We start from the raw sequence: 13,827 nt of genomic DNA, 5'->3' as shown, positions 1-13,827 counted from the left end.
TCCTTTGATCCACTCACCTCACTCAGTGCTGGGGGGGGGAAAAAATCAGTGGGCCAGGCAGACCTCCTGCTTTAGAGGGACACACATTCAGTTCAGTTCAGTTGCTGTGTCCGACTCTTTGCGACCCCATGAATCGCAGCACGCCAGGCCTCCCTGTCCATCACCAACTCCCGGAGTTCACTCAAACTCATGTCCATCGAGTCGGTGATGCTATCCAGCCATCTCATCCTATGTCGTCCCCTTCTCCTCCTGCCTTCCATCTTTCCAGGCATCAGGGTCTTTCAACACACATTAGGAACCACTGTTTCTTTATTAAGCTGTTGTGTGCTGGAGGGGCTCTGTGAGTGAGTAGTGGATACGAGCGGGTGGGGGAGGCCTTTGGGAGGGTTGCCCTCTCACTGTGCCAACTCCACTCCTAAGAGTCTAGGGTGGCATCAAAGTACTTAGCAACTGGAACTCCGAGCAGCGTGAGGCATGCTGCCGTGAACAGCTGGGGTGGTCACACCTGGACCCTGGCCAGCGGCACCTGGGTGGGGGACACTGGGTCTGCGGCCAGTGGTGAGGGGTCTCCAGGGCTGGCCCCAGTGCGGCAGGAGGGAGAGCTTTCTCCTTGGCAGAGTCTGTCCTTCCTGCTTCAAGAGGAAGGAAGCCTGCAGAGAGGTCCTGGTGGGGTAGGAGTTGACCTTTGAAGTCTCTGGACTGTCTCCTCCAGGTGCCACCTGAGGCCTCTGTCCGCTGTTCAGTCTAGTCAATAGAAGTGAGGTGCTGGGAGAAGTTCAGTCTAGTCAGTGGAAGTGAGTTCCTTTTCTCCAGGGTGCTGGGAGTTTATACTGGGAGGGGAGGAGGAATGGTTTCGAAACCTAGATACAGGATGGCTGTGGGTCCAGCCCTCCCATCCTCCGGCTGAGCAGGAGTATCCCTGGGGGGAAGCTGAGGTGCTCCCTCCACAGGGGTGAAGCTCCGAAGGGCTGGGTGGCTGCAGCGGCGGGTAGGGACGGGGGGCGGGGGGTGGTTGTGGGTGGTGAAGGGAGCACTGTGGCTTCGGAGCCTACATTTGAAACCTCCTGCTCCATCCCCATCTGTGTTTCCAGGAGCAGGAGAAGGAGGCGCGGAGCAGGGCGGCCTACATCTCCGCACTCCCCGCGTCCCCGCACTGGCGGAGGGGCTTTGACGACGACAAAGATGAGGACAAAGGCCCTCCCGGGGGCTGCAGCCCTGCAGGTGGCAGCGGTGGTGACTTCCACAGACTGGTCTTCTAATGGGAACCCTCGATCCACCCCCCCGCCCTGGCCTGCTCGCACTTGTGGGGTGCCACAGCCGACCTCGGGGTGGGGGGCCCAGGTCCCGGGCAGAGGCGCTCGGCCAGGTGGGGTCTGGGGGAGGCTGTGGAGGCAGCCCCTTCCAAGGGCGAAAGCGATGGAGCAGGGGCTGCCAGCCTCAGCCTGGCAGGCACAGAGACTCAGAGGCGGAGGTGAGACCCGGGTCCCTTAAACTGCCCTCAGGCCCCGACGCTGGGATCAGCCCCCTTAAGACTTGCACCCGAGTTGTGGTCAGCTTGGATTAGCTGAGATGGACACTCTCTGGGCCTCAGCCCCTGCCCCGTATTTGCCATCAAGCAGCAGTTCCCTTCCAGCTCCTTTCAGACAATTCTGTCTCTCTATAGTACAGACCCGAGGAGGGTCCCAGCCCCAGCACAAACAAGGGGCTGCGTGTCGCCCCTCCGGCCGCATCGTGCTTCTCCGAGGGGCCTGAGGCGATGTGCGTGGGTGCTGACGCTGTCCCCTTGTGAGGAGCGTAGGTGGGAAGCGGGCGGGCGTGGGGTCAGAGAGGCCCCCCAGCCCCGCCAGCACCGAGCCGCAATGCGGAGGGTGTCCAGCCGCAATGCGGAGGGTGTCCAGCCGCAATGCGGAGGGTGTCCAGCCGCAATGCGGAGGGGACGGACAGCCCCTTAGCCCCATCTCCCGCCTCAGTGCCTGAGATCCCCCCTTCTGGGTATGAGAGAGAGGCCTTATTTTACTGCAAGTGTGTGTGTGTGTCTCACGACGTCTGTCCTGAGGGACGCTGGCTGGCTCAGCGCCTCAGCTGTTGGTCACGGTCCCCGGGGCTGGTGGGGGCGGTCTGGTGAGGAGCAGATACTGCCCGCGTTGTGCCCTGACACTGCTGTACCCTTTCTAAACGGAGAGGAGAGAACCAGGGTCTCAAACAGGAATAAAAAGAGGTTCTCTGAAGCCTTCAAAGCTGTCGTTCCTCCCGCTCTAGCCATGGCTTCTCGCGGTCTCTGGGCAGGAAGGCAGGGACACCCCCTTGCCCTGCTGACCTGCGTGCTGCACCGGGGAGGTGAGTGTGCCCTGCACGGAAGTGCTGTGTAAATGTGAGGCCTGGTGGGATGTGCCTGGAATGGGGGGTGGGGTTTGACTCTGGAGAGACGGGTGCACAGGCTGGGGCTGCCCGGACAGGACACTGTAGACGGATTCATCGATCAGCTCCGGGCTGCCTGGAGCTCGCGGCTGCTCCCACACTCCTTTCTTACCCCTGATAACCTGGGTGGGTGGGCTCAGGCCAGGAGCAAAGCAGCCTGCAGCCCTCAGGGCCCGCCCATCTGGGAACCTGGCACAGTGACTGCCTGGCCGGGGGCTTCCTGGGCTACAGTGGAAGAGCTGAGCTTTGGCCCCAAAGCCCATGGAGCCCTGAGAGTCAGGGACCAGCGCAGGTGGGCTGACAGGTCTGTCAGAGACCGAACAGTCATGCTTAGAACTCACCTCTGTGGTCCAGCGCGCCTTTGAAGAAAGATGAGCGGGCAGAGGTTGCTATTGCTTCCATTTCACACACCAGGAATACAGATTCCAAGGTGAGGAGGATTTGCACTTGTTCTTACAGCCAGGAAAGGCCCCCAGTCGTCTCCTGTTGAGTGGAAGGTGGCGTGGCCGGGGATGGGGGCGGACTGTCTGGCCGAGGACCGGTGTCCTGTGAAGCCCGCTGCCCACCCCCTGGACGAGGCAGATGCCGCAGCCTCTCTGCTTGCTTCTCACGGACTTTATTGTCATCTAGCTCCGCCACTCCAGTAACAAGGGCCCTGCAAGCTCCAGGCCTGTACCATGTGTCCCCACCGCAAAAACAGGACGCCTGTGAACGCATTCCCATCCCACCCCAGACCTACTCACAGGATAAATACATGTTACAATTTTTTTTTTAAAGAAAACAATAAATTAATAACTTAAGTGATTAGGCACCAACAGCAATTTGAAAAATTAAATGTCAATTTTAAATGGTAACAGGGCCAGAAACCTAAGAGCGGACTTCTTCTAGCCCATTTTCTCTTCTTGATAAAGCAATGATTCCGTGAAAATGATTCTACATTTCAAGACACGTGTAACCAACAAACACGTAAGAACACACACCACCAAATACACGCCAGCCCCGCAGCAGGCGGCCCACTGGCCCCCCGAATAGCTGAGTTTTGGAAGGCGGCAGCTTGAGCGCTCCTGTGCGCAGCCTCTGACCCTCGCTGTGCGCAGGACGGACGGACGGAGAGGGGAAGGACACACCGACTTCCCTCCTGCCCTGCGCCCTGCTTCCAGCTTCCAGAGCTCCGTCAGAGGGCCATGGGCAGGGCAGGGTGGGGTGGCCGCCGCTGGGGGCCTTAGCCCCGGGGCAGGCTGAGAACCGTTGTGCTTCTGTCCTAGGGATGGGATGCAGTTGAACAGTTTCGAATGTAAAAGTTACTGCAATCAGGTCTAGAGAGGGCACTGGGTTAACTGGCCCTTGAGACAGGTCACAGAGCAGGGAGCAGCCAGGTGGGGAAGAGACACAGCTCCCTGCAGGCACTCCTCCCTGCCTTTGACCCCGCAGAGCGGGGGAGCTGGACCGGGAGGGGACAGCTGCTGCTCCTGGGAGCCCCAGGCAGGAGGGGGCTCTGCTGGCCGATGCAGGGCTTCCCGGGGTCTCCGTCCGCGCCAGGCCACCGCACTCAGAGGCGAACTCTGAGCCACCAACGGGAATGTCAGACACTTGGTACCTGGGGCTTTTGAGCCCCACGTCTCTGCCTTCAGCAGTCTCTGCTCCTCTTGTACTTCCTCTGGTCTCTGCTCCCACCTCCACCCTAAGGGTTTGGGGGTTGGAGGAACCAAGAGCTGGAGGGAGGCCTCCCTGGAGGTTAGATTTGAACACCTCCATCTCTCGGGACTCCAATCAGTCTCACTCACCTTATGGCACATTCAGAAAACACTGACATCATTAGGGCACCTGATGATCAATAGGGAGTGATACCGGGAACTGACGCATCCCTACCTGGGCCCACCTGTAGCCTCTTGTGTGGGGGTGGGGGTACCATTCAAAGCCCTGCCGTATGAGACTGTCTGCAGAAAGCCCTAAAGGGACACGCCTGGGCAGTGACCTACCAAACCCTGCCCAGGGTAGGCCACTGCCACCATCACCACTTCAGCTGTGCGAACACCAAGGCCTTGCTGCTGCTGAGGGTCTGGCCTGGGCCCATACTCCCAAAGGTCTCTTGTTCCCAAAGCACAAGTCTCTCCATCTTCCTCCACTGGTGCCCAGACCCACCCTCCTTCCTCTAAAAATCTGACCCTTCCTCCCCTCCGGCCAAGTCAGGCACCCGCTTTCCCTAGAAACCACATTCCCTGATCTGCACTCCTCCCCACTCCTGCCCACACACCAGCCTCCCGGAGAAGCGGCCTTGACTTCTCCGCACATCCCCAGCTTTGAGTCTCTCACGGCCATCACCAACGTGTCCTTGTCTTTTTCTTCTCATTGAGCGTGACCTTCTCAAACACAAAGTCTGATTAACTCCTGTGTCCTCAGTGTGCAGTCCAGACCTGGCCACAGCAGCCGCTGCCATCACTTAACTGAGTTGATGTGACTAGTACTAGGAGGAGTTCTCACCTGTTGAGACCCTCTCTCCCAGGACGGAGTACAGTCAGGCCTCAGGCTGCCGAGGGCGTGAATGCGTGTGTACACACGCTCACAGGAGCAGAAAGGTGAGCAGTAGCCACCTCCCTTAGGCAGGGTCAGAACTCATTTCTTTTGGAGGAAGAAGGCCTGTTCTCCCCAGGGTAGGATGAAACATCTGGTCTGCCCAGTTGCCTCTGAAACTTTTAAAAAATTTGGCCAAGAACTATAACATGAGTCTCCCTCCCCAGACTTGGAAGAAGGAGCCTGGGGTGATGCCCCCCTTCTGTCCTGGCAGGGGGTGACACCGACCTGGGGGCCTTTCCAGCCTTGCCGTCTCCTGTCTCTGTAGCCAGGCCTGAGCCCTACAGGGCACCTGGGACTCCACAGAGCAATGGGGGGTGACCTGAGCTGACCGTCCACCAGGCCAGGCCCCAACCTTTCCTGGGCCCTGCACAAACCTCAGTCGGAGGGCACAAGCCACCGGCCACCCTGCCACATCCTCGGGGCTCTGTTCCGCCCGCCATCCGTCAGTCCTGGGAGCTGCCCTTGCCTGCCACCAGGCCAGCTGCTCCCTGACAGCGACGTCACCGCTCCCTCTCTGCTCAGCCTGCGTCTCCGCGGCACTGCCGGGGGCTCTCTCTCCAGCAGGTGCGCTGGGTGGACCTCCCAGAGCCCCCAGAGCCCCCACCCCAACTCTTAGCCGCCCCCGCCGCGCCCCCAGTCTTACAGAAGCTCATTTGCTGCGCTGTCTCCATGCCAGTCCCGGGCACCCCCAGGTGCCTCCGCCCATGCTGTCCCAGGGTGGCCCCTCGGTACTACCACCCCCGCACGCCCACCCTGCACCCCGTGTCACCCCCCCGCAGCTCCACCGGCCCTCCTCACCATGCCGGCACCCCCGCCCCCACCCCGTCGCCCAGCACGGTGCAAGCCTTGTCCAGAGCGGCGCCTCCGGGCCGGCGGGGTCGGCGCTCTGTCCCGGACGGCAGAGCCGGCCTGATGCTTCATGGCCCCAGGGGCCCGGCCCCACAGCGTCTGTCTCCCCATCTCCTGGGCTCTGAGCCCCACTCCGTGTTCTCGGTGGCCGGCCGTCCCCAGCCTCTCCCTCCTTCCACATCGCCCACTCCTGAGAGTGGGGGGCTGCCCCGAAACCCCTGCGGGGCTCCACTGCCCTTCCGTGTCTCGGGCTCCAACTCCTCTGTCCCTCAAGACGGCCTCTGACCTTCCTCCGCGGCTCCTCCGCCTTTAGGTGGCCTCGCCCCGCCTCTGCCAAGGAAGACAGGGACGAAGAGGTCCGCGTCCACACTGGCCTGCTGATCCTTGGGTGCCTGGTCAGCGGGACGATGTGGCCTCTTCTGGGACCGAGGCGAGGAGCCCAGTAGCTGGAGGCCGGACGGTGAGGTGCAGAATTGGCTCAGAGCCATGGTCCCGCCCCCACACGTCCGGTAGATATTCGGGTCTGAAGGGCAGGCGGACGCTTAAGGATGCTTTTTGGCAAGAGCTCTAACTAAGGTAGGATGGCCATTGCTGATAAAAATCAAAGGTGGACCCGGAGAGGGCAGAGGAAGTGCCTCGATCAGGCCCTCGCCTCCCAGGGGGAAGGGGTCAGGGTCCCTGATGCCAAGTGCTTTGAAGGCCAGAGTGGCAGAGGAGAGAGGAGGTGGGCAGGAGGGCGCGCTGGAGAGGCGAAGGGCGAGCAGCCAGGCCGGCTCTGCAGAGTGGCCTCCGGGCCCCTCCCTGGCGTGGGCATCACAGCTTGGCGCCCTTGGAGGGCTCCGAGGACTGCCGCACGTCTGTCCACTCCTGCATGGTGTTCTGCAGGGCCTGGGTCTTCTCCTTGTCCACCTGAACGTAGTCCACCTTCTCGTCGGAAGTGACCGATGACGTGGATGGCTGGAGGACAGGCCAGGGAGGTGAAGGGGCTGTGAGTTACCGTGACGCGGGGAGCAACAGGCGGCTCTTCCCGAGTGGTGTCAGGGGCGAGGAGACGGGCTTCTACCTGCCTCTCCAACCTGTTTTTTCCCCCTCAAAGTGGCCTGTAGAGCCTGAACTCCACCCTGCACCAGCCCTCCTCCTCCTCGAGGCCACAGCCTCTGCCAACCCTCTTGCTGTTGCAGTTCTGAGGGAACCCAGGCCCTTCCCTGGGTCCAGGCCTCCACCCACTCCCCGTGGCCCCTTGTCCAGGAGAAGGAATTGGCCGGGCGCCACCAAGTGCCAGCTGCAGGGCTCTGTGGGGGCACGTGGTGAGCACGCACAGCCACCCTGGGTGGGGGGACTGTCAGAGCTTCTGTCTGGACCGGGCAGCTAAGTGTGCTTCCGGGGGTGGGGGGCGGTGTGCTTTTCCCAGGCTGCACCCGGATAGCACATTCTCAAAGAGCTCAGGACCGGGACACGCGATCCCCACATCTCAGCTCTGTCACGGGTTCACATGTGACCCTGAGCGGACTGTGACTATGTGTGCCCGCATCTGTCCAATCGCACGGTGAGGGGAGGGACAGGTGGATGGAGGAGGGCCTGTGGGCTCAGGGTGCTTGAGTGCTGAGGCTGAGGCCACATGGGCCCCGGGAGACTCAGATCTCAGCCCAGCCTGGCCGGACAAGGCCCCTGGCCTCTGGGACCCCTCCACCCAGGGCCCCAGGAGCTCGGCAGAACCACCCCCCATCACTCCCACCCTAGGCACCTTGCGGTGGGGGCTCGGGGAGCTCGGCTGGAAGTCCAGGGCCAGATAATCCACACTGCCAGTGCTCTTCTTGGGCGCTGGGCTGTTGGTGCCGCTGGGAACGGGAGATGCAGACACGGGGTTTTGCTATCACAAAGGAGGGGAAAAACTGTTAATAACTTCAGAAGTAAACTAACCCACCACTGGGGGAAAAACACACCTCTGGGAGTGAGAGCAGCTAGCTCAGCGCAGGCCTGCTCTCTGCCGGGGACAGCCCGTGTTCCTGTTTAGACCCTCACAGCAATCCTGTAGGCGTTATTACTTCTCTTATTATTATTTTTACAATGAATATAAAACTGGTTCAGAGAAGTTAAAGCAACTTGCCCATGGCTGCACAGCTGGTGGGCAGGGAGACGTTCCAGCCTGGGCTGCCCTCGCTGTGCCGCGCCGCCTCCTGCCCAGGCTGTCAGGCTGGGCCTCACCCTCCCTGCCTCCCAGACCGGCCCTTGCTCGCTGCCCTCAGAAGGGAGCCGTGCTCCCTGTGTGCCGGACCAGCCCTGCTTCTCTGGGGCTCCCACCACGGCCTGGAGCGGGGCAGTCACCCCGCAGCAGCCTGGCCCCCAGCCTGTCCCGGCTCCTCAGGGGTCACTAGAGAGGGCCCTTGTCAGCAGGCAGTGCGAAGCCCTGGTCCCCCAGCAGCTCTCGGATGACCCGCTGCAGGGCCAGTCTCCCCAGGCGCCGAGGCCAGCTTGTCTGGCTCTCTCCTGAGGACGCCTTCTCACGAGAAAGGCGACAGTCCTGTGCTGCGCTTCGGTTCCTTCACTTGACGGGTGGATTCACGCTCTCACTGTGTCTCTCTCACATGTCTGTGTGTCTCTCACATGTCTGTGTGTCTCTGTCTCTCACATATCCATGTGTCTCTCACATGTCCATGTGTCTATGTGTCTCTCACATGTCTGTGTCCATGTGTCTCTCACATGTCCATGTGTATCTCTCACATGTCTGTGTCTCTCACGTCTATGTCTCTCTCACATGTCTATGTGTCTCTCACATCTCTTGTGTCTCTCACGTCTGTGTCTATGTGTCTCTCACATGTCCATGTGTCTGTCTCTCATATGTCCATGTGTCTTTCACATGTCTGTCTGTGTCTCTCACATGTCTATGTGTCTCTCACATGTCTGTGTCGTGTCTCTCACATGTCCATGTCTCTCACGTCTGTGTGTCTGTGTCTCTCACATGTCCGTGTGTCTCTCGTCTGTGTGTCTGTCTCTCACATGTCTGTGTCTCTCACATCTCTGTGTCTCTCACATGTCCGTGTCTATGTGTCTCTCCCATATCCATGTGTCTCTATCTCTCACAAGTCTGTGTCTCTCACGTCTATGTGTCTATGTGTCTCTCACATCTCTTGTGTCTCTCACATGTCTATGTGTCTCTCACATGTCCATGTGTCTATCACATGTCCATGTCTGTGTGTCTGTGTGTCTGTCACATGTCCGTGTGTCTCTCACATGTCCATGTGTCTATGTGTCTCTCACATGTCTGTGCAGCTGCACCCTGGGGAATCCCTGTGGCCCACTCTGTGAGGCTCCCCCAACATGTGCGCTTTCCTGCCGCGGGGCAGACACTCAATGGACGCTCATACTCCCATGCCTCCTCCCAGTCATGGGGACAATGGGATGAGGAAATGAGGAGACCTTTTGCTTCTGAAAAGTTTTAACAGGATGGAACAAGGGGGTTAACTTGGGAAGCTGCCCCAGTTTTTCCCTGCAGGTGCCCCTGATGACGATTCTGAAACACCGTCTAACCGCCTGGCCTGTGGACCCTCGTGTGGCCCCCAGGGGACGAGTGCAGGCTTCCAGAGATAGCATTTGGGGTCCTTCGTGGTCTGACTTCTAGTCCAGCCTCCCCACTGGCCGCCCCCACCTTCAGCCAGAGTTAATGACCGTGACTCTCCATGTCCCCATCCACACGGCCACCTCTGCCCAAGGGCCCCTGTTTGCGCACCCTGCTGTGATCGCCCATTCTGTGGGTGCGCCCCCATAACACTGCCTCTCCAGGGCACTGACCGCACTGCCTGGGTCACAGTCGTGAGAGAGGCAGGCCTCCTCTCCTCCCTGAGGGCAGGGACTGTGTCTTCCTTGCCCCTGATGGTGACTCCACAGTAACTGACACGTATGTGCTCCAGACAGACGAGTAGCAGCACAGTGCCCTGGGGCCGGGGCGAGCTGGGAAGTGAGGAAGCGCTAGGTGGGCTCCAGGGGTCCCCAGAGGACTCACCATAGGGACGTAGTTCTCTTCACTGTCTCCAGAGTCGGTGCTGGTGATGCTCTGTGTGGAGATGGGGCGGCAGTACTGGGCGGAGCTGGGGCTGAAGGAGTGGCTGTTGGGGGGGAAGACAGGGAGTAAACCCTGGGAAGGCTGGCCTCCTGCCAGGCCCTGGACCCTACACCTCCGGAGACCTCTGGCCTCCATTATCAGACTAAGATCTGATATGGAGAGGGGACTGTCTTCCCTTCATCACAGAAGAGGCAGCCAAGCCCTGAGCTACCAGTAGCATCAGGAACGTGGTGACCTGTTCCACTCACCAACCCACTGCCCCGTTCCAAGCTCTCGCGTCCACAGACACTCACATGGCCCTGGACCAAGACCTGGTGACGGGGGACTTGAAGGGGAGCTCGTCGATGACGGTGTTGTTTCTCAGGTCAAGTGGTGTTGGCTTTGCTGCAGCAGGGACAGAAGGTCGATGCATTAGCCAGTGATGATAAGGCCACACATACAGACCCTTACACGTAGCACACAAGTGCGTATAAAATCCTTCCTACTCATCCCAGTTATACATGGGGAGGCCCAGGCTATATGAGGTTATATGATCTCTGCTCGTGAAGTCATGTCTTCGGATACCAAATTCTCTATTCCTCACACTGTTCTGACAGCAGCCATACTTTCAGATCTAAAATGGGCACATGGGCTGGGACAACATTTGTGACTGAGAATGAAAATAAGAGATGATATCTGAAACATCATGGAGAAGGCCACTGTGAGCCCCCCGCCACATCTGGGCCAGGACCGTGGAGCCTTCTACGGAAGAAGGTGAATGTCACAAGGCCCTGAAGGCTCCGATTCAAACGCTGAGCTCTGCATTCTCTGCTGACCAGACCCAAGGGGGCTTCTGTCTGCCCACTGACTCTGCTTCCCCCCTTGAGTCCCTGCCCCTGATGCAGGCCTGCAGAATGAGGTCGAGGCAGACCTAGAACCTGAACTGCAGTTCTTCTTCCTGGTCTAAATGAACCAATGTCTTAGATGCTTTACTTCTGAACAAACCCGGGAAGTAGGCATGACCATCCCCACTTCACAGATATGACGACCAGAGGCTCAGAGAAGTCACATGATTTCCTCAGTCACACACCTAGGAAGCACATCTACCCGGTTTGAGAGCTCAGTCCTTCCTTTTATAGCAGAGTGTATCTTTTAATGGAATACTCTTGTCAGTTCTACTTTTTTCAGCCCTAGAGCTAATAAAAATCTCTTATCCTTGAGTTGCACTTCATACACTATGAAGCATAGTAAGATATATTATCTATGCCCTTCAATGTCTCTAATAGGCATGTTTTTAAAAAATTAATTTATGTATTTTAATTGGAGGCTAATTACTTTACAATACTGTAGTGGTTTTGGCCATACATTGACATGAATCAGCCACGGGTATACGTGTGTCCCGCCTGTCCCGCACCCTCCTCCCACCTCCCTCCCCACCCCATCCCTCAGGGTCATCCCACTGCACTGCCTTTGAGTGCCCTTTCTCGTGCATCAAACTTGCACTGGTCATCCATTTTACATGGTAATATACATGTCTCAATGCTGTTCTCTCAAATCATCCTGCCCTAGTCTTCTCGCACAGAGTCCCAAAGTCTGTTCTTTACATCTGTGTCTCTTTTGCTGTCTTGCATATACGGTCATCATTACCATCTTTCTAAATTCCATATATATGCATTAATATACTGTATTGGTGTTTTTCTTTCTGACTTATTTCACTCTGTAGAATAGACTCCAGCTTCATCCACCTCATTGGAACTGACTCAGATGTTTTATACTTCCCACTTCACAGATGAGAAGCGAGGCACAGGGACAGAGAAGGATTCGTTTACAATCACATGTTAGCAGGTGGAAGGGCTGCAACCTGAATCCATCCTTTAGATCCCTGCACTTCTGCATTCTGGTAGCCAGTCCCTATTGGGATGAATTTGGAGAGAGAGTGTGTAATGTGTGTGTGCGCACACGTGTGTGTGTGTATTTGGGGTGGTTTAGGCTCCAGAGGCTGTTACTTCCTTGCAAGGCAAGTTTAGGATCCACGGGATCCCTAAATGAACGCACAGTCCCTGAAGAGTGTCCAGAGCTGGGCTGGGGGAACTGTGGACTTACCCTTCCGGTCAGGTTTGAGGTTGCGGTTGACAGGGGGTGGCTGGATCTCACTCCCTCTGCTGGAGCCTCGGTGCAGAGAGAGGGCTGAGGAGGGGTAGCCGAGCGGGTCAAAGTGGTGTGGCCCCGGGCTCATGGGGATGTAGACACTCTGGGAGTTATCACCAGCTCGCTCCAAAGCCAGCAGGGTGGAGGAGCCTGGGTTCATGGGCACGTAGTTGTCCTCGGAATTGGTGCTGTCTGATCGTCCCACGACTGCTTTCGCTGGCTAGGAGTGGAGAGAAATACTGCTGTAACCAGGGAGAGGAAGCAAGAGGGGGCAAGAGAAGATGGAGCTGGGTGCACTGTGAGGCTCTAAGGCAGATGCTGGGAAGACCAGGTAAGAGAGCAGGGGGTAGACAGGAAGAGACGAAGCCTGTGGGTCTCCTCTAGCTTCCACAGTCCCTTGGAGCTTGCTTATAATTTGTGATAAACCTTGTATAAAACATCCACAAGGCTTTCTGGCTGCCTGACCACATCAGAGGACAGCACAGGCCCTGGGTCACAGGTTTTGTTCAGGACCCGCCCCCCTCCTCAGGTCCACCCTCATCACTGCAGGTCAGCGGCTCAGGCCCCGGGCAGGGCAAGGAGACTCAGGGGGGCCTCGGCGCTGGCAGGCGAGGCCTGGGTGGGCATGCTTCCCCAGGGCAGCTTTCAGTGTGGCCACCAGGCTGCAGTGGGGCCACCACCCTGGCCACAGCCTTCCTCTACCTCCTGCCCTGTCTGCTGGACGCATATACGCCTAAGCTGCTTTTGTGTATGATCTTCCCAGGGAGGCTGAAGGCAGGCCCTTGTCGGCGTAGCTGGGCCCGACACCCAGCAGGGCTGTCATCAACCCCCTCCTGAAGGCGGCCTGGGACGCCGCTCTGACACCATCCTTCTGTTGCTGAGCCCGACTGAGCGCCACCCCTGCCTGGGGTCTCATCCCGGTGGGACCTCATGGTTAGGGTGCTGCCGGACAGCCACATTCCAGCGCCTGCATTCCCTGCATTCTAGACCCTCCCTGCTCACCCTTGGTGATGAGCCTTCTTGTCTGGGGCACCTAAGTACACACATTTCTTCCAGACCAGGATACGTGCATCTTTCCAAACACTCAATCCAGGGGTTCTGAACGAGGAAGTGAGGCAGGCTCCTAGGAGGCAGACGCCCAGGCTGTGGTTTCAGTTCCGTGGGCCTGAGCTTTGATCCACCTGAGCTGCCGTAAGGACCCCCTGATTAAACCCCACTCACCAGGAAAGCACTGACTGCATCGCTCATGGACTCGGCAGACCGGCCGGCACTGTCTCCACCACGCTGCGGGTAGTCGTAGGACTCGCAGGAGGAAGCTACGGCAGAGGAAGGAAGACCCCTGAGAACTCAAGAGTTGGTCCCTGTGCTGACACTTTCCCACACCCTCCCCAGTGTTGCTCAGGATCGTAACTGCTACTCCAGGAGATACCGCTCTCAATTCCTAAGACAAGGTATTGCTTCTACCACATCACCCCTCAACTCACAAATTCCTCCAGTGTTGTTCAGTCGCTAAGTAGTGTCCAACTCTATGGACTGTAGCCCACCAGGCTCCTCTGTCCATGGGATTTCCCAGGCAAGAATAGTGGAGTGGGCTGCCATTTCCTTCCCCAGGGGATCCTCCCGACCCAGGGATCGAACACATGTCTCCTGCACTGGCAAGGAAGCCCAGCTACAGGCTTATTAGCAAGACACAAAATGAAAGAGATTAATATTATTCTACTTTTGCATCAAACGGAGGAGGTTACATGCAGAGTTGGAATACTCTCAGTGGGAAATAAGCGACAGTAGAATTTAAATAC

General features: G+C 58.1%; 2 protein-coding genes across 5 annotated transcripts in view; one reads left to right on the top strand and one right to left on the bottom strand.

Annotated features, from left to right (window-relative positions):
- USP35 (ubiquitin specific peptidase 35) overlaps positions 1 to 2,228 on the top strand; it is a 61,665-nt gene extending 59,437 nt beyond the window's left edge. The window contains exons 11-12 of one of the 3 annotated variants that reach the window (XM_069564913.1): positions 713 to 794; positions 1,092 to 1,890. In XM_069564913.1, coding sequence (XP_069421014.1) covers positions 713 to 748 — 36 coding nt within the window. In that variant the 3' untranslated portion in view covers positions 749 to 794; positions 1,092 to 1,890. Of the gene's footprint in view, positions 1 to 712; positions 847 to 1,091 lie in introns of those variants that run through there. The other 2 variants (XM_069564911.1, XM_069564912.1) reach the window with 2 other exon arrangements.
- Positions 2,229 to 3,018: 790 nt separating this feature from the next.
- The window catches only part of GAB2 (GRB2 associated binding protein 2), a 178,048-nt gene continuing 167,239 nt past the window's right edge, over positions 3,019 to 13,827 (bottom strand). For both annotated transcript variants that reach the window (XM_069564916.1, XM_069564917.1), the window contains exons 5-10: positions 13,250 to 13,344; positions 11,984 to 12,248; positions 10,195 to 10,285; positions 9,842 to 9,944; positions 7,586 to 7,711; positions 3,019 to 6,798 (exon numbers count right to left, since the gene is read on the bottom strand). In XM_069564916.1, coding sequence (XP_069421017.1) covers positions 6,655 to 6,798; positions 7,586 to 7,711; positions 9,842 to 9,944; positions 10,195 to 10,285; positions 11,984 to 12,248; positions 13,250 to 13,344 — 824 coding nt within the window. In that variant the 3' untranslated portion in view covers positions 3,019 to 6,654. The remainder of the gene's footprint in view (positions 6,799 to 7,585; positions 7,712 to 9,841; positions 9,945 to 10,194; positions 10,286 to 11,983; positions 12,249 to 13,249; positions 13,345 to 13,827) is intronic.

The sequence above is a fragment of the Ovis canadensis genome, chromosome 21 (genome assembly GCF_042477335.2).
Source record: "Ovis canadensis isolate MfBH-ARS-UI-01 breed Bighorn chromosome 21, ARS-UI_OviCan_v2, whole genome shotgun sequence".
NCBI lineage: Eukaryota > Metazoa > Chordata > Mammalia > Artiodactyla > Bovidae > Ovis > Ovis canadensis.
The sequence above is the reverse complement of the archived record's forward strand: the minus strand, read 5'-3'. Positions and strand labels throughout refer to the sequence as shown.